Genomic DNA, 22,120 nt, shown 5'->3' with positions numbered 1-22,120 from the left:
CCATTCTTTGGTAGAAGCAAAATGGTCCCAAATGAAACCATAGGAATGAAGGAAGGAAGGAATAGCAGTGGAAAGGATAAATCTAAATAAACAGCAACTTATCAAACAATAAAAATAATATCTTATAGAATTCAAAATAATATGTAGAAATAATTTAAGTACATGATGACAATAACAAAGTCAGAGGAATGGGAAACGGAGGTAAAACGTTCTAATACCCAGCTTCCATCTCATAATCGAAGATGGCTTCTCCAGCTCTTACCATCATATCCATATGTTCCTTCCCTTTAAAGGTATTTCTCAGAAGCTTACAGTATCACCTCTGCTTTTACTCCAGTCACATGACCTCAACTTAGCTGCAAGGGAAGTTGGGAAATGTAGTTTTCAGCTGGGAAGCCAAGTACCTAGCTAAAACTTGAGGTTTCTATTATTTAAAGAAGTGAAGAGTATATATTGGGGATCAACTATCAGTTTCTGCCACGTTACACTGGGGTCTGTGTACAACTGATTTGCAGAGGCGTAAAGATTTCAGGTTGTGGGCAGACTGCAAGCAAGCATGTATGAGGCCAGTGGACCAACTAGTCAATGACTATTTTAGACTTTTTTGGATTCTAATATGCCCTTTATATTACACACAGATACTATCTTGGAAAGACTATGATAACAGTGGCAGCCATGAATTAATTCTAAACTGATCATTGTTCCATTGGATGGGGATGGAGGATTGGCACAGAGATCAGTGGGTAGTGTTAAAGCAATAGTCAGTAGGTGGGAGGAAAAGAAGGAGCCTTGCTGGTGGGGAAGATATGCGTTTACTCCTCAGACATAAGAGTTCTTCTTGTGGGAATGAGAAGAACTATCACTAATGGATGGTCCATTTGTAGGGTACTATACTGTCCCTTAGATGGATAATGGAAGTAGATACTATAGCCTAAGAAAGAAAGCCCCGGAGTGCCAAGGGAAGTGTTTTGGGGGATGGAGAAATGCTAGAACTAATTAAGGGGTTGCTGTTTGAACCAAAATGATCAAGAATATCCAAGAAAAAGTTGACAAGTAGACTGGATGCAATCGGTGGAAAATGTTGCTCACCAAGGAGCCCATTCAGGAGGAATCCAGAGAATCCTAGGCAACACACTGGTGGAATCCCTACTCCTCATACTAGCAAGAGAGATGACACCAGCTTCACTCACTATTTCTTTCCATTCAGGGGGAAGCCCAAATTGCTTTGTTTCAGAAGGAGCTAGATGTGAGACGAGGGCCTCACGTGTAGGCAGCTACCTTGAAAGGTAGGTTCTAAGTTGCAGATTGCGATGGCCCTGGCAGTCCAACATAACACCGGGAGCCAGAAAAAGCACTCTGACACATCCCTCCTCTGAGTCAAGGAGAACAGGGCCAATTACGTGCTTAAATGAAGAGAGAAGGGAAATAAGGGAAACAGGGAGAAAAGAAAAATATAAGTTCCTATCTCAAAAAAATTTATCCTTCTACAGAGCTTAAAGAGGGAGGTATAAATGGAACTGACCACCCTAAACACAAGAGACAACTTCAGGATGAAATGAGAGGGAAGGGGGGGTACAAAATGAAGACAAGTGGGAAATAAAGAAGAGGGACTTCTAGGGGCCATGTGCTGTGAACATGGTGCTGGCCAGAAGGCAGCTTAATGAAAGCACCAAAGTAAAGTATATCATCATCATCTGGGATCTGAGAGCATTCAAGCCTCTGAGAAAGAGCACAGTCTTCACAGTCATGAATTGAGCACTCTGGCAGGAGTGTTGTTATGGAGCGCAACAGTAGAGTTACATGAGGAAACACATATGTAACCACAAAGTGTGATATTTCTTGTCAAGAAAGAAACAGGGTGGTATGATCGTGAATACTTAGGGGGCATACTTTAGCCGGAGTGGTCAGCGAAGTCCTCTCTGAGGAGGTGCCAATTTTAGCTAAGCTCTGAACTTTGAGAAGTCAACCCATTCAGATTGCGGGCTGAAGGGTTTAGGAAGAGGGTGGAGAAAATGCAAAGGCCCTGAGGAAGGAATGAGCTTGGCATATTCAAGGAAGAGCAATAAGGCCAGCAGCTGTAGCAGAGTAAAAGGGAGAGTGGTAGGAGGATAATTACGGAAAGACAGGTAGGAGCCAGATCTTGCAGGGCCTTGCAGGCCATGGCAAAGAATTTGGATTTTATTATAAGTGCAACAGGAAGTCACCCCTCCACCAATGGTTTTGTGGGGGAAGTAATATAATCTGATTTTCTGTTCCAGAAGATCACTCTGGCTGCTGTGTGTAGAATGGGCTCTAGTGAGGCGAGAGTAGAAGCAAGAATACCACTCTAGAAGATACTGGAACAGGTCAGGCAAGAGATGGTGGCAGGGTGGCTTGGTCTAGGGTGAAGGCTGTGGAAACTGAGTAAAGTACAGTTGATTCCCATTATTCATAATAGTTATGTTCTATAAAGTTGCTATGAACAGTGCATTAATAAAGATTGAACTCCTGCTCCTAAAGGAAATACAGGGTTAGGTTCCGGCAAGCCTTTGGTCATAACATTTTTGTCAACTGTTGAATACGTAACTTTGTGTGTGTTTTGTTTAAAGAGACCTTGTTTAACATATATTATATTATTGGTTCAGTCACATTGAACTCATGGCCAACAGCACATGAGTTATAGCTCATGGCAGAACAAAGCTTACATAACACTATTTTCTCTGAAAGGCACATCACAGCCGTCTTGCACTTAGCAACACTAGAAAGCACTTCAGCACTACACTTGGGGGCCAGTTCAAACAGAAATTATCAGCAAAAAGCACAAGAATGTGAAAATGTGGCACTAAAATAGACCATGAAAAGGACATTTGTCTACAGAATAAGAACTAAAAAAAGGAAGGCAGAGCATTGCCTTGTTTGACCTCAGCTGAGAATGTACACATTGATTGAATTACATTTTCACCATTCTGTGCTAGTATTTTTAAAAATACTTTGTTTATTTTAGTTATTTATTTCTTTGGCTGCGTCAGATCTCAGTTGAGGCGTGCAGGATCTTTCCTTGTGGCACATGCTCTTCGTTGTGGTGCGCAGGCTTCTCTCTAGTTGTGGCATGCGGGTTTTCTCTCTCTAGTTGTGGTGCATGGGTTCTGTAGTTTGTGGCACCTGGGCTCTCTCGTTGAGGCACACGAGCTCAGTAGTTGTGGCGAGCAGGTTTAGTTGCCCTGCGGCATGTGGGATCTTAGCTCCCTGACCAGGGATCGAACCTGCGCCCCCTGCATTGGAAGGCAGATTCTTTACTACTGGACCACCAGGGAAGACCCTGTTCTATGCTAGTATTAAGTTGGGGGTTACAAATGCATTTTAGCAAGTAGGCAAATCCACAAATATGAAATCTGTCAATAGTGAGGATCAGCTACATATGTTTTTGAGATACATTCTATAGAGCAGTGGTCCCCAGCATTTTTGGTTCCAGGGACCGGTTTTGTGGAAGACAATTTTCCACAGACCAGAAGCAGGGGATGGTTTTGGAATTATTCAAGCACATTACATCTATTGTGCACTTTATTTCTATTCTTATTACATTGTAATATATAATGAAATAATTAATACTACTCACCATAATGCAGAATCAGTGGGAGCCCTGAACTTGTTTTCCTGCAACTAGATGGTCCCATCTGGAGGTGATATGAGCCAGTGAGACCTGAAGTGTGTTGCTTATGTCCAGTCTACTCTGTAAGATGCAGTTTAATTGTCACTTGCCACTCACTGATAGGTTTTTGATATGAATCTGCAAACAATTGATTTATTATAGTCTCTGTGCAGTCAAACCTCTCTGCTAATGATAATCTGTATTTGCAGCCGGTCCCCAGTGCTAGCATCACCACCTCAGCTGCACCTCAGATCATCAGGCATTAGATTTTCATAAGGAGTGTGCAACCTAGATGCCTCGCATGTGCAGTTCACAGTAGGGTTTGCGCTCCTATGAGAATCTAATGCCGCCACTGATCTGACAGGAGGTGGAGCTTAGGTGGTAATGGGAGCGATGGGGAGTGGTTGTAAATACAGATGAAGCTTCACTCCCTCGCCCACCGCTTACCTCCTGCTGTGTGGCCCAGTTCCTAACAGGCCACTGAGCGGTATCGGTCTGTGGCCCGGGGGTTGGGGACACCTGTTATAGAGGGAAACTGACGGGACTTCATGGTGGATTGAATGTAGGAAGTGAGAGTGGTGTCAAGGTGGACTCCTAGGTTTCTGAATGAGCAACTAAGTCAACAGTGGTACCATGCACAGGGGAGGGGCAGGTTTGTAAGGAGATGGTGAGTTCAATTTTGAACATGATAAGTTAGATATGGTGATTATCCATCCAAGAAGGGATGCCAATCAGACAATTCAATATATGAGACTGGAGCTCAGAGGACAGGTGTAAGGGAAAGACAGGTACTTGGGAGTGGACAGCATATATTATGCTAATGAAACGTCTGCCTTTCCTCTGTCCAGAGTTGTATTCCAAAGCTTTTCAGCATTGTCCGGAGAATGAAGGAAAACTGGTGCCTTTGCTTCCTACTCATTTGGCTTCTAACCTAACTTCAGAAAAAAGTGGTGGTGGGTGAAGATAGCTCACTTCTCCCCAGGGCACAGATTGGCAGGAAGGTCCATTATGGGAATCATGAACTCAGTGCTTGCTGCCCAGTTATGTCTTTGATCCTTACATTCATTCTCCTAAAATAGGAATACATAAATAGATCTTCACCTTACAGCATATACCTAGTGAAAAAGGTTCAAAAAAATCAGATGAATTTAAACTTTATAAAAGCCCAAGGAAAACAGATATCTATTATTATTACATTGTATATTACAATGTAATTTACATTGTATATTACATTGCTATGTAAGCACTTGAAGAAAATATGAGAGGCTACATTTATAATTTGGGGGTAGGGAAAACTGTCTGTTTTCCCTACCCCCAAATTAAGTTTACTATGAACATCAGAAGTTAAAAAAGAAAAGAGTACCATGTTTGACCAGATAAAAACATAAAACATCCACATGGCCAAAGGTATAAACAAAGTAAAAAGGTAAGTGACAGAAAGGAGAAAACATTTGTCATGCATGTAACAAAGGATTAATATCCACTTTCTCTAAAGGACTCCTATAAAAATCAACAAGAAAAAGAAAAAAACTTCAGTGGAAAAACAGGCAAAGGACACGAAGTGGTAGTTCACAGATCAAGCACTATAAATTGTCATACTCACTAATGCTTAACCTTGACTGTTCATTTATTGAACAAATGTTTAGTGAGAAGCTACTACATGCCAAGTGCTATAATAGCTTCTGGGGATTCAGCAGTGAGCAAAATATACAAAGTCTCTGCCTTATTGGAACTTACATTCCAATGAGTGGAGTCAAAGAGTAAAAACTGAGATATATAATGTATCTGGTGAAAAATGTCCTGAAACAAAATTAAGTGGTGATAGAGAGTGATGTGGGAAGTGCTTTTTTAGAAAGGATGGTGTGATGGTTAATTTTATATGTCAACTTTACTAGGCCATGTGGTGCCCTTATATTTAGTCAAACCTTATTCTGGGTGTGTATGTGAAGGTCTTTTGGATGAGATTAACATTTGAACTGGTAGACTAGTAGACCAGATTGCCCTCCCTAATGTAGGTGGGCATCATCCAATCAGTTGAAGGCCTGAATAAGACAAAAACGTTGAGTGAGAGGGAACTCCTCCGGCCTGACTGTTTGAGCTGGACATTGGTCTTTTCCTGCATTTGAACTCAAACTGAAATGTTGGCTCTTCTTGGGTCTTGGGCCTTCTGGCCTTTGGACTGGAACTAAACCATTGGCTCTCCTGGGGCTCCAGCTTGCCTACTGCAGACCTTGGGACTTCTCAGCCTCCATAATTGTGTAAGCCAATTCCTTATGTTCTCTCGATAGATAAATAGATAAATGGATAGGTAGATAAATAGATGGATAGACAGATACTAACAATGCTATCTGGGCCATACACTCCCAATCCCCAGCCTTCCCCTCCCCATCCACCATCTCCCTGCCTCTGCATTCTAGGCCTGGGAAGCCTAAGTATCTCTCCATCTCCTCTTCAACTCCAACCCTCACAAGGCCAAATGTGATTGGTCAGGACCCCAAGCCTTCTGCCCAAGTGGCTGTGGAGCCTCTCCCACAGGCTGGGTGTGGGGCTTTACACTGAGTCCTCCTCTCCTTCTTTTTCCCCCTTGCCTGTGGAAGTTTCCATGGCAACGGTCAAGCAGGCTACTGGGATATCTGCCTGAGAAGCCACCAGACACTCACTCTCAAGATTGATCAGTGCTTCAATTCGGCAAAGGACAGGCAACAAAACTCCCTGGGTCAGTTTGGGCTCTCTAAGAAGCAGATGCTGAGAGGGTGTTAGGAATAAAATAGGTTTATTGGGGGTTAACACTTGTGAAAGGTATAGAGGGATGAAACAGCGTTGGGCAGGGAAGTCTCCAGGCATTGATATGTATCTGACACTCGTGAGAGGAAAGAAGGAAAAAAGCAGAGTTGGGCAGGCCTGTGATGTGGATCTGAAAGTCTTGGCCGGTCTAGGGGAGAGCTGCAGAGGAAAGATAGTCCATTAGAGAAGTTCTGCAAAGGGTTGAAATGGCCAGGCTTGAGCGTCCTCGCTGTGTTCGGTCATTGGCTAGAGGCTGCCCCAGAAGAGCATGGCCTCAGCTCAAATACTGCAGCAGATCCTGCAGGCACTGCAGCTGGGGTCTGTCAGGTAACTGTCTTCCTCACAGCTGAAAGGCAAATCTTTCTTTTTTAAAAAAATAAATTTATTTATTATTATTATTTTATTTTTGGCCGCGTTGGGTCTTCGTTGCTGCGCGTGGGCTTTCTCTAGTAGCAGCAAGCGGGGGCTACTCTTCATTGCGGGGTGTGGGCTTCTCACTGCGGTGGCTTCTCTTGTTGCAGAGCACTGGCTCTAGGTGCGGGGGCTTCAGTAGTTGTGGCTCACGAGCTCAGTAGTTGTGGCTCACGGGCTCTAGAGCGCAGGCTCAATAGTTGTGGCGCACAGGCTTAGTTGCTTCACGGTATGTGGGATCTTCCCGGACCAGGGCTCGAACCCACGTCCCCTGCATTGGCAGGCAGGTTCTAAACCACTGCGCCACCAGGGAAATCCTGGGAAACTCTTTCTTGAAGGGTGAATTGAGCCATGTCCCTAGCTGCCACAACCTCTAACCTTTTCTAACCACCAAGAAAACAGCCAGCATGGTCCTATCTAGACAGATCACCCTAGATAATTTGAGGTAACACCCTGTGACACTTCCAAGACAGGGTTTGCAACCTGGACTGGTTTCCTCTACCTTACAAGGAGTGGGGGTGAAAGGGGGTCCCATCTTGTACTGCTGTATTTTCCCCTCCAGATATTAGCCCAAGCTTCACCCTCAATTGAGATATATATAGTGAACATGCTTCTCCATGTTTACCTTTGGCTCTAGGAGCTTTCCATCCAGGGAGGTAAGGAATAAGATGTTGACAAGATGTATGATGAGTGGGCCATATATACACCGAGTGCACGGGCAGCTAAGTCTCCCGCAGGCTTGGCTCTAAGAATGTACAACACAGCAATTATAGCAATCGCTACCGTTGGTGAAGTGCCTGTAATTCTGATATCATGATGGTTAAGAATCATAAAGGCCTGGTTTTGAATCTGTCTTTGTCAATGAGTGGCCTTGGACAAGTGACTATCTCTCCAAGCTTCAATTTCCTCATCTGCGAAATGGTCATGACAATAATACTTATCTCATAAGGCTAATTTGAGGTCAAATGAGATAATAATGCATGTGTGAGGTGCTCAGCATAGCTGGACAGATGTAAGTGCTTAATGATGGTCAGCTATATTATTACTGTGTACCAGGCACAGCTGTACAGCTGTGTACAGCTGTATCTAATAGTACAGCTGTATCTAATTCGGGTCTCACAATAACCTTGCAATGTAAGTATTATTATCTCCCTTTTATAGATGAGGACGTGGAGGCTCTGGTGGAGGATTAGAAACTTGCTGAAGGATCACACAACTAGCAACTGGCAAGTCTGTAATTCACCTCCAGATCTCTTTGACTCTAGAGTCCAGACCCATTAGCTCACACCAAACTACCTTCTAGAGTTTTCTTTGGCTACTGCCAAAGGGCCTCTGCAGTCTCATAAGCAGCATGGGGCAGAAATGGGGTTTGGGAGTGTTCTCAGCTCACTGACAACTAGGTAAGAGAGCAGTAGTGGAATGAAAACCATTTATCACAGTGAATAGGAGTCAAAAAAACATATAATCAGTAGGCTATTTGGGTGGTTGTATGCTGGGCTAATTTATATTCCATGATAAATGATATATATCGGTTCACCTTCTGCAAAGTATAGTTTGAGGGGCACCAAAATTCCCTTTGATCTTCAAATCAAACTTCTCCCATCCCTCACACACAAAATATATGTCTGAAGAGTCAAGATTAGTAAGCCATTCCTTTGAGTTATGGTATTGTTCCAGCTGCTTCCAGACAAAATACAACCCCAAGAGACAAAAGCCAAACATCTCCATGGTGAGTTTATAAGTTAACCAACTTAACTTGAAAGCGGAGGGTGGAGACTGCGAGAATGGTTCTTAGGGCAAGTAGTTTGGATGGGATGGGAAGGGGGATTTGAGGGGATGGCAGGGTAGGGCCAGAGTTTGAAACTGCGGGGATCTTGGGAAGCATAACAACGTAGGGCTCCAGAAGGTTGGGAGAAAGGGGCACATGGAAGAAGGAGGCCCCCCATTAGTAGTTTTGCCACTGGTCTCCCAGGGATTTGTAAGTATATATGTGTGTGTGTGTGTGTGTGTGTATGTGTGTGTGTGTGTGTGTGTGTATGTGTGTGTGTATGTGTGTGTATATATATATATATATATATATATATATATACACACATATATATATATATATATATACACACACACACATACATATGTATATATGTATATTTTAGCTGCCGTTCTCATTCTAAGATGTAAGGGCTTCCTTAACTGCCGTGCAGTGATTATAAATTTCCTATCCAAGGGAGGCTAAATTTTCTGGTTTCTCTCTCCCACTTCCTCCCCTTTTATTTTCAGTTGTTTGGAAGGCAAAATTATCCAACTGCCCCTCCGCCTCCCCCCAGCTAATGTCTCTTCTGGTCCCTTCTCCCAGGCTTGCCTTTTGCACAAGCCACATCCAGAGCCAATGAATGAGATTGGACCTGGACCACTGGGAATCCTGGGTGCCACTGATGGACAGAAGAGCTTATTAGAGAAATCGTTCCCAAAGACACTTTCAGAATTGACACAAAATGGTGGGGAAAAGAGCAGGCTGGCCACGTCAGGCAGCTCGGGGCTCCAAGGTGGACTGCAGCACCTGCACTTGGTAAATGTTGCAGACTCCTCTTGCTGATATCTTGCCCTTGAGTAAGAGAACTGGAATCAATAATGTTCAGGCCCATTTTTTTTTTTCCCTTTACAGAAAGACCTCTCAAAAATACATCTGTGAATTGCTATCCTTTTTTTTTTAAATGCCCTGACTCTCCTTTTACAGTTTTTTTTTTTTAAAAGCCATCTCTATCTGTATCGATCTAATCTTAGGCTTTTTGTGGCGCTGGTTAAGTCCTGCAAAGGCAGTGGCAAGATTTAAAATGAGTGTCTGGTTGTGGACAGCAGTCCGGATCAATTGATTTTAACCTAAAAGAAACAGAATTTGGGGAGAGGGAGAAGCCAATAGCCAAGCAAAAAAAAAAAAGAACCATTGTATTTGTATAGTGCTTAGCACTTTTCAAAATATCCTCCCATTTGTTGTCTTATTTGATCCTCACAACCTCCTGGTGGGCCAGATTGGGCAAATCTCCATTCAACAGCAGAAGACAGAGGCCCAGAGTGCGTGACTCACCTAGGGTCACAAAGCAACATCAGGGACACAACAGCCTTAGAATACAGGTCTCCTTTGGGACCGGGACCAGGATTTACACCTTAGAGCCCACCACAGTTTTTTTTTTTGGCCACTCTGTGCAGCTTGCGGAAGCTTAGTTCCCCGACCAGGGATTGAACCCACGCCCTCGGCAGTGAAAGCTCGGAGTCCTAACCACTGGACCGCCAGGGGATTCCCAACCGGGAGGGTTGAATGCAGATGTCTGGGGTGTCCAAGGAGGGAGGGAAAGAGAAAAAACATATGAAATTCACTTAAAATAGGCTAAAATACAGTGCACGTGGTATGAAACCATGTTCAAAAATGGTTCTGCTGGAATGCCTTCTCAGTTCTCTGCTTCCACATCTGAAACAGGGCAGCCTCCTTCCTGTTTCAACTTCATTGCCACACATCCTATTCCCAGATTCTGCCTAAAGACTAGCCTAAACAGTTGCTTTCTTAGCTTTGAACTTCGGGTACAAGATAAGGAATGGGAGGAAAACAGGGCTGCCCTTCATGGTCCTCCACAAATACAACATACCTGAGGGGAAGTTTTTGATCTTTTCTAAGCCAAGGTGACATCACTGACACGACACTGCTTTTTAGAAGCTGACCCTACCCGCCCCACCCACTAGAAAGTGGTGGTGAAAATATTATGCTTCCTCTATTTTCATGCTTTCCAAACTGCTGGTACAATCTATTAGGAAGTTGTAAAAATCAATTCAGCAGGCTATGAACAGCATTTTTAAAAATTAATAAAATGAAGTAGAAAATGGTAGAAACACATTGCAAGTAGTAAGCATGAGTTTTATATACTGGGTTGTGACATTTTACGCTTCTTACTGTGGGTTAGAGCAAAACTTTGAAAACCACGGATCTAGAGGGTATATATACTTCAACCCCAGATGTAGTCTGTATCCTAAGACTCTCCATCTGACACATTATTCCAACAATATTCTACAGTTCCCTTTTAGTGCTCCTCTAGGAAGCAAGACTGATGTATAGAGCCCACTGATAGTCACCGAGCAATTTTTTGTATAGAAAGATGCATTTGACAAAGAAGGGCAAATATTTAATACAGCAGAGTTTGGTAGCAAGTGTTTTTTTTTGTTTTGCTTTGTTTTTGGTAGCAAGTGTTTTGATGAAATATTTTTATTGTAGAGACAACTGTTAAATAAAAAAGCTAAATATGCCCTACCATCTCCCCCTAAATATGTAAGATTATGTTAAAGCACATCCATGCTTATCTTTTCTATCCTATATTAAATCAAATTATAACAAAAATCAGCAAATGAAGTCCCCTGCTAACAAATTTCCTACATTAGTAATTTCGGGCAAGTCAATCCAGCAATGTTCCAGAATAAAAGAACTCAGGGTACCTTCCTGGCTTTATTTGACTTCTTGCTCCTTGACCAAACACTGCATTTACCCTTTAACCTCATTGGGAGTATCTTTTTAGACACACTACATACATTACTAGGAAATTTCCAAAAACTAGGAAAATGCTGATTCCAATTCACCAAAGCACTTACATGCTTAAATAAGGTCTGCAGCTCTTCCAGCCTTATGAGCTAGACATGAAATGCAAATAACTTGGTGACAGAGTTTGTCATGAGTCATTAGCCTCTTAAGCTTAGTCTTTTCCTTACACTAATGCCTACAAATTTACACGGAAGTAGATTCCTAACCATTTTTATCTAGGCAAAATTCATTACTGTATTTCATCAATCTAAGATGCCATCAATTGTAAGACTCATCAGTATTTTACGAACCACTGAGAAAAGAAAAAAGGCCAATTAAAGTATGCTTTAGCATCAGTTTAAAATACACCAATTTCACGGATATTAAATTGTGAAAAATACGTGCCTCACTGAAGAGATGAAATACAGGAGCTGATTTTAAAGGCTGTTGCCTCTTCTCACTCCTCAAGTGTCTGTTGACATATTTTTAATGTAGAATTAAAGTTAATGGGACCATTTTTTTTTCTGAAAATGAACTTTTGGTTTCACTGCCTTCTGGATATAGTATTTTGGCTAGTTTTTCAAGGTTGAAATTTCCAACATTTTACCAAAAACGTCACTGTTACTTCAAACAGGTGATCTCAGGAATGTGAATATTTGGTAGGAAAAGAGGAAGAACGAGGTAGACTAGAGAAAAGACAAAGTCCAAGTCGTCAACCATTGTTTTCAACATTCTAACTTAAAATTTTTTTAAAAACGTTATATTGTAAAAAGGAACAACCAACTGTTCTGGAGCCTTAAAAAAATCAAGAGACCTTAAACCAGGCTTGAGAAAACTCTAACAAGGCAAATTTTATTTTTTTCAAGTTATAAAAATATGTCCATGTCAAAAATACAGTCTAGTCCATATAAGAGTAGTTCCAGCCATTTAAAAGTTATACAGAATTTGGAAAAAGCAGTTAATATACAAGTCTTAAAACACTGAGTTCATAAACAGTACACAACCACTCATTTCAGTTATTGCTTGTTATACGCAGCTTTTACTTGAAACTCTTCCTCTTAAGGGAAAGGGCAATATGTGGGCAATCTGATTGTTGCTGCTAAAGCTGTGGTTTTAAAAAGCCAATCCAAAATTAGAGTAAACTTACTTTGAGTAGAATATAATATGTAAAGTTTAGTCAGTACTACAAGAAGGTAGGAAGGTGTGGTCTAAATTTCAGTTCCATCCCCTTCTACTTAATTCTATTTTGCTAATATATCAGAAATGCAATGTGTAGTTTGCGACGAGTAAATGAATCACCAATTTTCAAATTAAATGACAAGAAACATTAACTTTGAGTTGCAATGTAGAAACAAAGCTGGCACACCTAGTGTAAAAACATGAAAACAATAAATTCAAGAATGGAGAAACACTTAAAGCTTAACCAAAAACCAAAGCTAGATTTCTTTCTCTTTAGATGTTGAGACATAAAATGAATCAACTGGTTCTTTTGAAGTTTATGGGCTTATGAAGATCTGCTGTTCTGTTTTCTCTAAAAAGACAAAGTGTTAGCCACGTAATAGGAACATGTTTTATAACAGATCTATTTGCTCAATGCCATATGGAAGAACAAATCATGAGATTAAATAATTTTAACTTTAAGTAGTAAAAAGACCATGCAGTTGACAGTGTAAACACAGAGAACAAATCACTCACTTTGGGGGTGGGTAGTACACAGGAGACTTTTGGCCTGAAGTTCACATGGAAGACTTAGAAGTTAAGGGTCCCAAAGAGGGAGTGATGGCTTTGTTTCCAACTTTCCTGTCAGACCCTGTTGGAGGGTCAGGCTTATTGCTGACATTTTACCCCCATAAGTTCTTGAACAAACTGAGACATATACTAGTGATAAGTGTGAGGTGAACTGGAAAAATCTTTAAAAATAATTCTTAGAACAAAAGTGGCCTTCATGACCATTTGGTTAGGATACTTATTAATGACTTAAATCCTAAAATTAGGCTACATTTTTAGGAGGTAGAAACAAGTACCAAAAGTGTACCACTTGGCCACCCCGCCTTGCTTTTGCCCAACCTCGGATCTCTACACTTCTCACTTCTCATTCTCCCATTAAAGCTCTTAGTACTACTACGATTCACTATCTAAAGTTATAGACCTGGAGCTGCCAAGAAAAAGCTTTCTTAAGAAGTTTTGCTTTTAAGCCACTGAGTGTATCTAACACTCAGGTATCAATCGAGAACATTTTACACCTCTCTAGAAGATTAATTCACTTAAGAAAACATGCCAACATAAAAAAAAAAACCTACATTACTTAACATAAAAAGACTACTAAACATCTCTACATGCCATTCTAGTATGTCAGAGTACTTACGTAAACCTAAATTAGTAATGTGTTCATTGAACTGATTTGAAAAAGCCTCATATTTAAACTGCATTACCAGTGTTTACCAAAAATAGGTACATGTTGTACTACAAAATTAGCCTAATAACAACAAAAAAAAACACCACTCCACTTCCTCCCAGAGAGTTACATTGTGCTGATATCCCATAGACAGTACTATAAAGGGATTTCATTTTTGCAATACACTGGGCTCACAGTGAGTATATTAGTACAGAGACCATGGGTTTAATGTTACTGTAAGAATGTCATTAGTGAAACATATATAAGGCATGTAGAAAACTAACATTAAAGCTCTTAAGGGCAATGATCTAAACTGGCAGCTGCTAGAAAAGGTGCCGCTAGGAATAAAAAATATTAAAGAAATTTAATTTCAGCACATACTAGTTTTTAATCGTTCCACAATGCAATGAACTACTACTTATAAGTTTCTACTGCTGGAACTAATGGACCAAAAGAGAATGGACTTTTGTCCCCTTTAACTACTTTCCCAATCTTGAAAACGGAAGCAGTCGCTTGCAATCTTCCACACGATATTGTCAGCAGTAGACTGAGCAGTCAGCAGGAAGTTCTGGTTGAAGTAGTGTTGTCTGTTTCCATCAAACTTCACAGTTCCACTGGTCACCACAAGAACTGTAGCCTGGGCCTGAGTAGCTTGCTCTTCACCCACACAAAAAAAGAGAAGAGGTTGGATTCTCTCTCTAAGTAAGCAGATTTTCAGGTTTAAACTACACTGCCTAAAATTTAACACTAAAAAAAGTTTCATAAACTTTCTTTACTTTGCACATTATCTTGAGCATGTGCACCCAAAGCCAGAAAACTCAATAATCATTTAAAAGATATTAACATTATTTTCAGTCCAGAAAGATTTTGGGTGCTCTAAAGTTTAAAAATAAAAAGCTTATATCTAGAATAGGACCATTTGGTTGCTGTATTTATTAATATTTCATTGGGTTTCTAAAAGAGTTTTGTCGTATTTTGCTTCTTAAGCTTTCTTTTCAAGAACCATAAAGAAAAAAAAAAATCACACTCAACTACTACTTAAGATGCTTAGGACCCCACCTAGAGGTTAATCTTATAAACTGCATCAATCTACTACCTTGAATCAAATTCTGTCTTGCCAAAAGTCATCCTTTCACATAACAGAGTGAATTTCTGTGAAATTTTAATAGGTTGTAAGATAATAAAACATATTAATCAGAGATAAGGTATAATTTTTCTCTGGAGACATTTCAAGGTACAGAAGGCAACAATTTATTTAGGGAAAATAGTCATTCCTCTCCATTAACAAAAATCATATTAAGGCTCAATTTGTCACATGACTTTTACTAAGCCATAATCACTCAATCCACCAAAACCTACTAGTGGTCCTCTGGAGAGAGATACATCTAAAGGAAGACCAAAAGTTTGATTTGACAGCTAAATTCTTCATATTTAATTTGCTCAAAAAAGTAATTATTTCTACCACTGAAAGTGGCTAGCTGCTTTTGGTGTTAAAGTTCACTGCTCACTAAAGGAAAACAAAGGAAGTATCTTAAAAGACCATGATCTTACCATGAACTGGCTGGCAATCTAGCATATTGACCTGAAACTCACTAGAAGGCAACACGTCAAAAAACTTAGTTAGGGCTTCCAGCCCTGTTACAACATTTCCATTCCATACTAAGGTGGCCTTGTCCAGATACAGCCTGGTTAGTGCCTAAAAAGAAAGAAAAAAGAAAAAAGGGAAAGTTTTTTGTTTCTGGGTATTTTATAGAAATGGATTGAAAGGTTACAGGTAGTATCTAAACATTTTTATTGTTCTTCCTCCATCTCTCCTTCCCTTGCCCCCTCTCATGGGAAGACTGTGTCAACAAGGTATGTGCCTTATAACATTGGCTTTAAATAGACATTATCCTGCTTTTAATAAACTAGGCAACTAGCTAAATACTTTTTTTTTCATATTTCACTTTAGCCACACTGAGAAAACTATGTATCAAACTGGAAGAGTTTTTTTTTTAAAGTTTTGCTCTCTGTATTAAAATAAATTAAATGATCACAGGTTTCAAGCCCATGCAGCCCCGAACCAGTTTTAATCTCCCTCCCTTTTCTAATTCTGTGAATTAACAAACTTGTCAATCAGGCCCTACCTGTACACTTCAATCCTAGTGTTTATATACATGTGAGTTATTTAATGTTTGAACCATTTCATGTTGTATGTGTTAGGAAGCATTCGTTCCTTTCACCACTATGGAAATAGCATATTTAGTTCAAAAGAATCAGGAGTACTTGCTAAAGCAGAGTCTTTGATAAGTCAAGTAAGTTAAAGCTCAAATAAGGCAGAATTCAAGAGTTAACTTTTTAGTCCCAGGAGTCAGTCACAGGAATTTAGTGTGTCACAGGACACATTTGCTTAGCTCTAAAATTTAACTTTGATTAATTTAAAGGGCCAACACACATCCGGACTCTGGAAATGAACTATGTTTCCTTTTTTGGGGGGCTACTTTGTCTTTGAAGGCACCAAGGCACAATAAGCGTCCATTGTTACATCGCTTGCCCCTGTCCCTTGTCATCAAACGTCAGTATCAAGAACTTTTTAATCTTCTGCCTTAACAAAATAGTTTTTAGAGATACTAACTTCTGTACCTACAGCATAGACAAAGTTCTCTAAATCATAGTCCTATTCCGATAAGAGACCTAGGCAAGACTCTCCAGCACATACTAAAATAGTTACTTAGAAGATGTGGCTCAGGGATAAATCACAATGAAAAAAGCTGATGAAGTCAGAACTTGCTCTGCTGAAGACTAAAAGTATCCAAGCCATGCAGATTCTGTTTGTGAGTGCCAGCTACAGCTGTGAGCTTTAATTGAAAATTATCAATTAATATATGAATTTAAAGGGGCAAATCAGGGAACAGTCCCTGTAATGCAGACCCCCTTCACTAGCATGAATACTATTTTAACCATATTGGTTATACAATGGAAGAAACAAAATGTAACATATTTAAGTAAATATACATTGGGTCCCATGATAAGTGCAGTAGTTAAATTAATTCCCATTTACCACCCTAAAAATAAAATGAGGTTAAGAGAGGTTAGCAACTTGCCCAAGGTCACAGAGCTTGGCAAACACAAAGCTGGGGTATGATTCCAGAGTCCACACTTCCATAATGCCATACCAACCCCTCCTTAAGCAATGTGCTTTTAAGGAACACAGCTATCACTTATGCAAGTCAGATGAATGGCTGGATCAGAAAAAAAAAAAAAGAAGAAAGAAAGAACTGGTATTTAATAAAGAGTAGTAGTCTATAACACTCACCTGTCTTCTCTTGTCCATTGTCTCATAGTAAATATTGACAAATTCCTCAGCAGCTTTGCATGCCTGATCTACATAAATTTTAAAATCCTACAAGAAAAATTTCATTGAAGTGTACTTTACCACCCCTCCAACCCCTCACAAACACAAAATCACCAACAAAAGCTGATGATTTATTTCAATCACTTTGTAGCTCCATACACAGTCCACATTTTTCCACATAAATTTGGACATTTTTAACGTTAGGGCTCAAGTTTCCAATTTTCATTATTTTTAAGAATGTATCTTCAGGAAATATTCATCCTTGATTAGTCAATTTCACTTTTTTTCTTACTTTAAATATAAATTTATAATCTCTGCGTGGCAACTGGTACCTTAGGCTCCCAGTATTTTACAAAACATTTACCTTAATAAAAATTATGCAGTCTGAACCTTAAAAAAAAAAAGAGAGAGACGGGGCGGGCGGGGGTCGGGCGCGGATTGCCATTGAATAAATTAGGAAACAAGCGAGAAGTTATTCAAAAGTAGTTGAGTGGGGAAAAAAAATAGAATAAGTTCAATGAACTTGTTTGAAAAGCTAGGTACCTAGGAAACGTCCTCACATTACGTAAAAATTCACCGGCGTTTGTAAAGGATTTTAAAACCGAAGCAAATAAATGCTGTTGCGGTTTTCTCCTTCAGGAAGATTAAGTACTTTCTTCCCCAGCCATTTACCAGCCCAGCCGATTATCTGAATTAAGAACTAGTTTCGTTTCTGTCTCAGGCAACTTAAAGTTATTTAGATCGAGAAAAGATTACAAGCCATAAGCAACAGAACCCAACATTCCGGACTCTCGCTATTTCCCATCTCAGGGTCCTTTCCAGGATCGGAAAAGCGACTGCACGGCCCTGGAGGTGGGCGGTCGGGGGGATAGTGGGGGCTGCAGAGAGCGGGCCCCGCCCCCGGCGCCTGGCGGGCTGGACCCTGATTCGCCGCTTGACCACGTGACAAGCAGCCAGCCCGCCCCAGAACCCCTCCCCTCAGCCGCCCGCGCCCGGGCACCCTGCCGCGGCCGGGGCACTCACCATGGGCCTGGCCATCGGGGTGGTGCCAGCAGCCTCTTCCGCCGGATTCCCTGAGTCCCGTCGTGTCCTGCTCTCTTGCCTGTGGGACGATCAAATACTTAGGAAGACAGAGAAACCCGCCAAACCCACAGAATTCTCTGCCCGCCCATTCTCTCCCGGAAGCAACTCGGTCCGCTGTTAAAAGGACCCCGATGTACCAACCTTAAGTTCAATTCTGTTCAGTTCCGACCATACCCTCCCATCCGCCTTATGTATTCACTCGTTTGATATTTATTAACTTCGTTTGGAAGAAAAAAACACTCTGCTTTTGCAGCTGGACAATTTTAACAAAAGTATCCATTTCTCCAACATGCCCAAGGGCAGCAAAAAAAAGACCTATTTAAGGCGCCCAATGGGGAGACTCCTTTGCTCCAGGAGGTGGGGCCAGGGCTAGGTGAACACCAGCGAGGAACGCTAGGAGACCTGCCTGACCTGTAGCTAACCGGAAAAAAGGGTGAAGCTTGGGGAAAAGCGTGCAACCGTACTGCACATGCCTGGTAGACAAACTGCTTAGAGTGCTGGAGCCTTCTGGAAAAATCAATCTTCACCGAATTAAACCCCAGCGTCTCAGTAGTAGTCCTAAAATCATTCACTATTTTGATTTGGCACTATTCTGTGGAAAAGGTTCGTTTGGTTCTATTCTGAAAGGTCTTGCAGACCTCAAATGAAGATTAGTCTCTAGGGCCATTCACCACCTTCCACAACGCACCCTCTAAAAATATTTAAAATGTTACCGAGTGGTGACCGCAAGCAAGGTACTTTTCTAAGCATTTGAACCCCATATTCACTTCTTACAATAACGCTATGAGGTAATCATCTCTTATACAATTAAGACACAGAGTGATTAAGTAACCTGCTTAGGGTCACAAACTGACTGGGATTCAAGCTCAAGCAATTTACCACTTCAACCGGACTCGACTCCCCAGTGTCCTTCAAAACCGCTCATCTCAAAGTCCCCAACAAACCCGATATCTCGACAGTCTTACCGCCCATGGCTGGTGTGTGGCTGCTCATAAGCATCACCTCTGTCTCCTTGGTGTCTTTCTCTGTCTCCTTGGTGTCTTTCTCTGTCTCCTTGAGACGACGAGCTGCTGCTGGATTTTCTCATACTTGAACCTGAACTTTCCGCGTCGGCCTCTCCTCAGTTTCCTCAGGCTCTAACGGCTGCAACTTCCCAGCATGCCCTGCGCCCCGCTCTGAGCCCCGTTTATGGCGTCACTTCCGGTGGTGACTTCCGCTTGAAACCGCACTCATCTGAAGTGGTCTCAATCGTTACTTGTTTGCTACTGAGTCTCAATACATCGCCAGCACTGCCCTCAACCTTCTCTCTGGGCTCCAATTCTAAGTGTTGAATTTCCGTAAGCATGAACACCGGAACGCACTACAGGCTTCTCAAACTCGGGGAGTCCAAAATTTAAACGCATTATTTCCTCTGCACTTCTAATCTTCTGTATTCTTTCAGTCATCTATGCTTGAATTCTTGGAATATTTTTTTTGGTGTCTTCCCCCACCATCACCATAATTCATTCCTTCATTCAACAAATACTTATTGAACGCACACTATGGGTCAGGCATTGTGCAAGGTTCTGGATATACAGTGGTGAGCAAAATAGACATGATCTATACCCTCATGAAGCTCACAGTGTAATTGGGAGTCATAGACAAAAAACAAAACAGTGAATTACAGAGGAGTTCCAAGTAACTTGCCCAATTCTGCCCATTTTTTTTTTTTTTTTTTCTGCAGTACGCGGGCCTCTCACCGTTGTGGCCCCTCCCGTTGCAGAGCACAGGTTCCGGACGCGCAGGCTCAGCGGCCATGGCTCACGGGCCCAGCCGCTCCGCGGCACGTGGGATCCTCCGGGACCGGGGCATGGACCCGTGTCCCCTGCATTGGCAGGCGGACTCTCAACCACTGCGTCACCAGGTAAGCCCTCTGCTCATTCTTCTTCTTCTTTTTTTTTTTTTGCGGTACGCGGGCCTCTCACTGTTGTGGCCTCTCCCGTTGCGGAGCACAGGCTCCGGACGCGCAGGCTCAGCGGCCATGGCTCACGGGCCCAGCCGCTCCGCGGCACGTGGGATCCTCCGGGACCGGGGCATGGACCCGTGTCCCCTGCATTGGCAGGCGGACTCTCAACCACTGCGTCACCAGGTAAGCCCTCTGCTCATTCTTCTTCTTCTTTTTTTTTTTTGCGGTACGCGGGCCTCTCACTGTTGTGGCCTCTCCCGTTGCGGAGCACAGGCTCCGGACGCGCAGGCTCAGCGGCCATGGCTCACGGGCCCAGCCGCTCCGCGGCACATCGGATCCTCCTGGACCGGGGCACAAACTCGTGTCCCCTGCATCGGCAGGCGGACTCTCAACCACTGTGCCACCAGGGAAGCCCTCTGCCCATTCTTTTTTTTTTTTTTTTTTTTGCGGTACGCGGGCCTCTCACTGTCGTGGCCTCTCCCGTTGCGGAGCACAGGCTCCGGACGCGCAGGCTCCGGACGCGCAGGCTCAGCGGCCATGGCTCACGGGTCCAGCCGCTCCGCGGCACGTGGTATCCTCCGGGACCGGGGCATGAATCCCTGTCCCCTGCATCGTTAGGCGGACTCTCAACCACTGCGCCACCAGGGAAGCCCTCTGCCCATTCTCTAAAGAAATTCTCTCTCTCTCACTCCCCTCTTTCTCTCTCTCCTCTATACACAAACTTTGACTTTGATTGCTCTATTCTGATTTTTCCAAAATTCTCCTAATCTTCTAAAGACCTATCTTGGTCTGGTCTGAGTTTACCCTTCCAGACTTCTCTCCCATTATTCACCAACATTGGCAAAGTTAACTGCTGTTAAACTGCTGTTTACCAAAAGTGACTCATGTTTATTGCTTTATAGGTAATTGCCTGTCTTGATTTAGAGCTTAGAATGTGTCTGGATTTATTATGATTTCATTCAATCCTCACAACCCCTGGAGAGGGAAATATTATCTACATTTTTAAGAATTTAAACTGAAGTTCACAGAGGTTAAGTTGGCCAAGGTGACGCAGCTAGTGGAGCTGGGATTTTAACTCACAGCTGTCTGATCCCAGAATCTCTGTTCTTAGACACTTTGCTATTCATGCATTTGCTTATACTATGTTTATTTTGGAATGTTTATTCCTTCCATTTACAACTGCCTTTCAGGGACCAGGGCAGGTACAGCCTCCTCCATGAAGCCTTCCCTCATTTCATGTCCCCAGAACCCCAGAAGATGTGACCTGTCCTTTGGCTATGAGGAGTGGCTGTTGGTGTGGGGCAATAGTGCTGGGGGCTAGAGGAGCATTGGGAACACTGAAAAGGGACAACTGAGCTAGTGGTAAAGAGAAGGCTTAGAGTTTTGCACTGAATGTTTGCACAGAATTTTGTGCACTTTTATTGATGTGCTACAAGGATGGGAGGTTGGGTAAACTGATAACATGAAACCAAGCAGGACCCTGAGGGGCTTTCCTGGGGACAAAACATCCTATGTCTCCTGCCTCTTGTTTGTAGAAAAGCTTTAGCATCCTAGGCCTTCCCTGAGTTATTTTTTTTTTAATATTTATTTGGCCACATCGGGTCTTAGTTGCAACACGTGGGCTTCTCTCTAGTTGTGGCATGTGGGTTTTCTCACTCTAGTTGTGGCGTGAGGGCTCCAGGGCATGTGGGCTCTGTAGTTGTGGCACATGGGCTCCAGAGCGCATGGGCTCTGTAGTTTGCGGTAGGCGGGCTCTGTAGTTTGCGGTAGGCAGGCTCTCTCGCCGAGGTGTGCGAGCTCACTATTTGTAGCGCATGGGCTTAGTTGCCCTGCAGCATGTGGGATCTTCGTTCCCCGACCAGGGATCGAATCTGCGTCCCCTGCATTGGAAGGCGGATTCATTACCACTGGACCACCGGGAAGTCCCCCTTCCCTGTGTTCTAAAGAACAAATTTAATCAGAGAAATAAAGAAACAAAGGAA

At 42.3% G+C, this 22,120-nt stretch overlaps 1 protein-coding gene across 3 annotated transcripts; it reads right to left on the bottom strand.

Annotated features, from left to right (window-relative positions):
- Nucleotides 1–12,207: 12,207 nt before the first annotated feature.
- On the bottom strand, nucleotides 12,208–19,295 carry NXT2 (nuclear transport factor 2 like export factor 2). 3 transcript variants are annotated; one of them, XM_049705247.1, is made up of 5 exons: nucleotides 19,159–19,295; nucleotides 18,134–18,212; nucleotides 17,072–17,158; nucleotides 15,328–15,472; nucleotides 12,208–14,433 (listed from the first exon to the last, which is right to left on the bottom strand). In XM_049705247.1, the coding sequence occupies exons 1-5, from the start codon at nucleotides 19,278–19,280 to the stop codon at nucleotides 14,252–14,254; spliced, it is 615 nt and encodes a 204-aa protein (XP_049561204.1). In that variant the 5' UTR covers nucleotides 19,281–19,295; the 3' UTR covers nucleotides 12,208–14,251. The 3 variants fall into 3 exon arrangements, with proteins under 3 accessions (XP_049561204.1, XP_033264694.1, XP_049561205.1); XM_033408803.2 differs by lacking the exon at nucleotides 19,159–19,295 and adding an exon at nucleotides 18,335–18,352; XM_049705248.1 differs by lacking the exons at nucleotides 18,134–18,212; nucleotides 19,159–19,295 and adding an exon at nucleotides 17,886–17,998 and having other exon boundaries at nucleotides 17,072–17,159.
- Nucleotides 19,296–22,120: the final 2,825 nt, after the last annotated feature.

This window comes from Orcinus orca, chromosome X (genome assembly GCF_937001465.1).
Source record: "Orcinus orca chromosome X, mOrcOrc1.1, whole genome shotgun sequence".
In the NCBI taxonomy this organism is placed as follows: Eukaryota; Metazoa; Chordata; class Mammalia; order Artiodactyla; family Delphinidae; genus Orcinus; species Orcinus orca.
This window is presented reverse-complemented; position numbering and strand designations above follow the sequence as displayed.

What these genes read in the sequence shown, in the direction of transcription:
- NXT2 (XM_049705247.1), bottom strand. Translation starts at nt 19,280, where the DNA reads ATGAGAAAATCCAGCAGCAGCTCGTCGTCTCAAGGAGACAGAGAAAGA. An exon ending in CCCCGATGGCCAGGCCCATG is followed by an intron (nt 17,159 to 18,133) that starts GTGAGTGCCCCG and finishes TTTTTCTTGTAG; the next exon opens with GATTTTAAAATTTATGTAGA. An exon ending in CAATGGACAAGAGAAGACAG is followed by an intron (nt 15,473 to 17,071) that starts GTGAGTGTTATA and finishes CTTTCTTTTTAG; the next exon opens with GCACTAACCAGGCTGTATCT.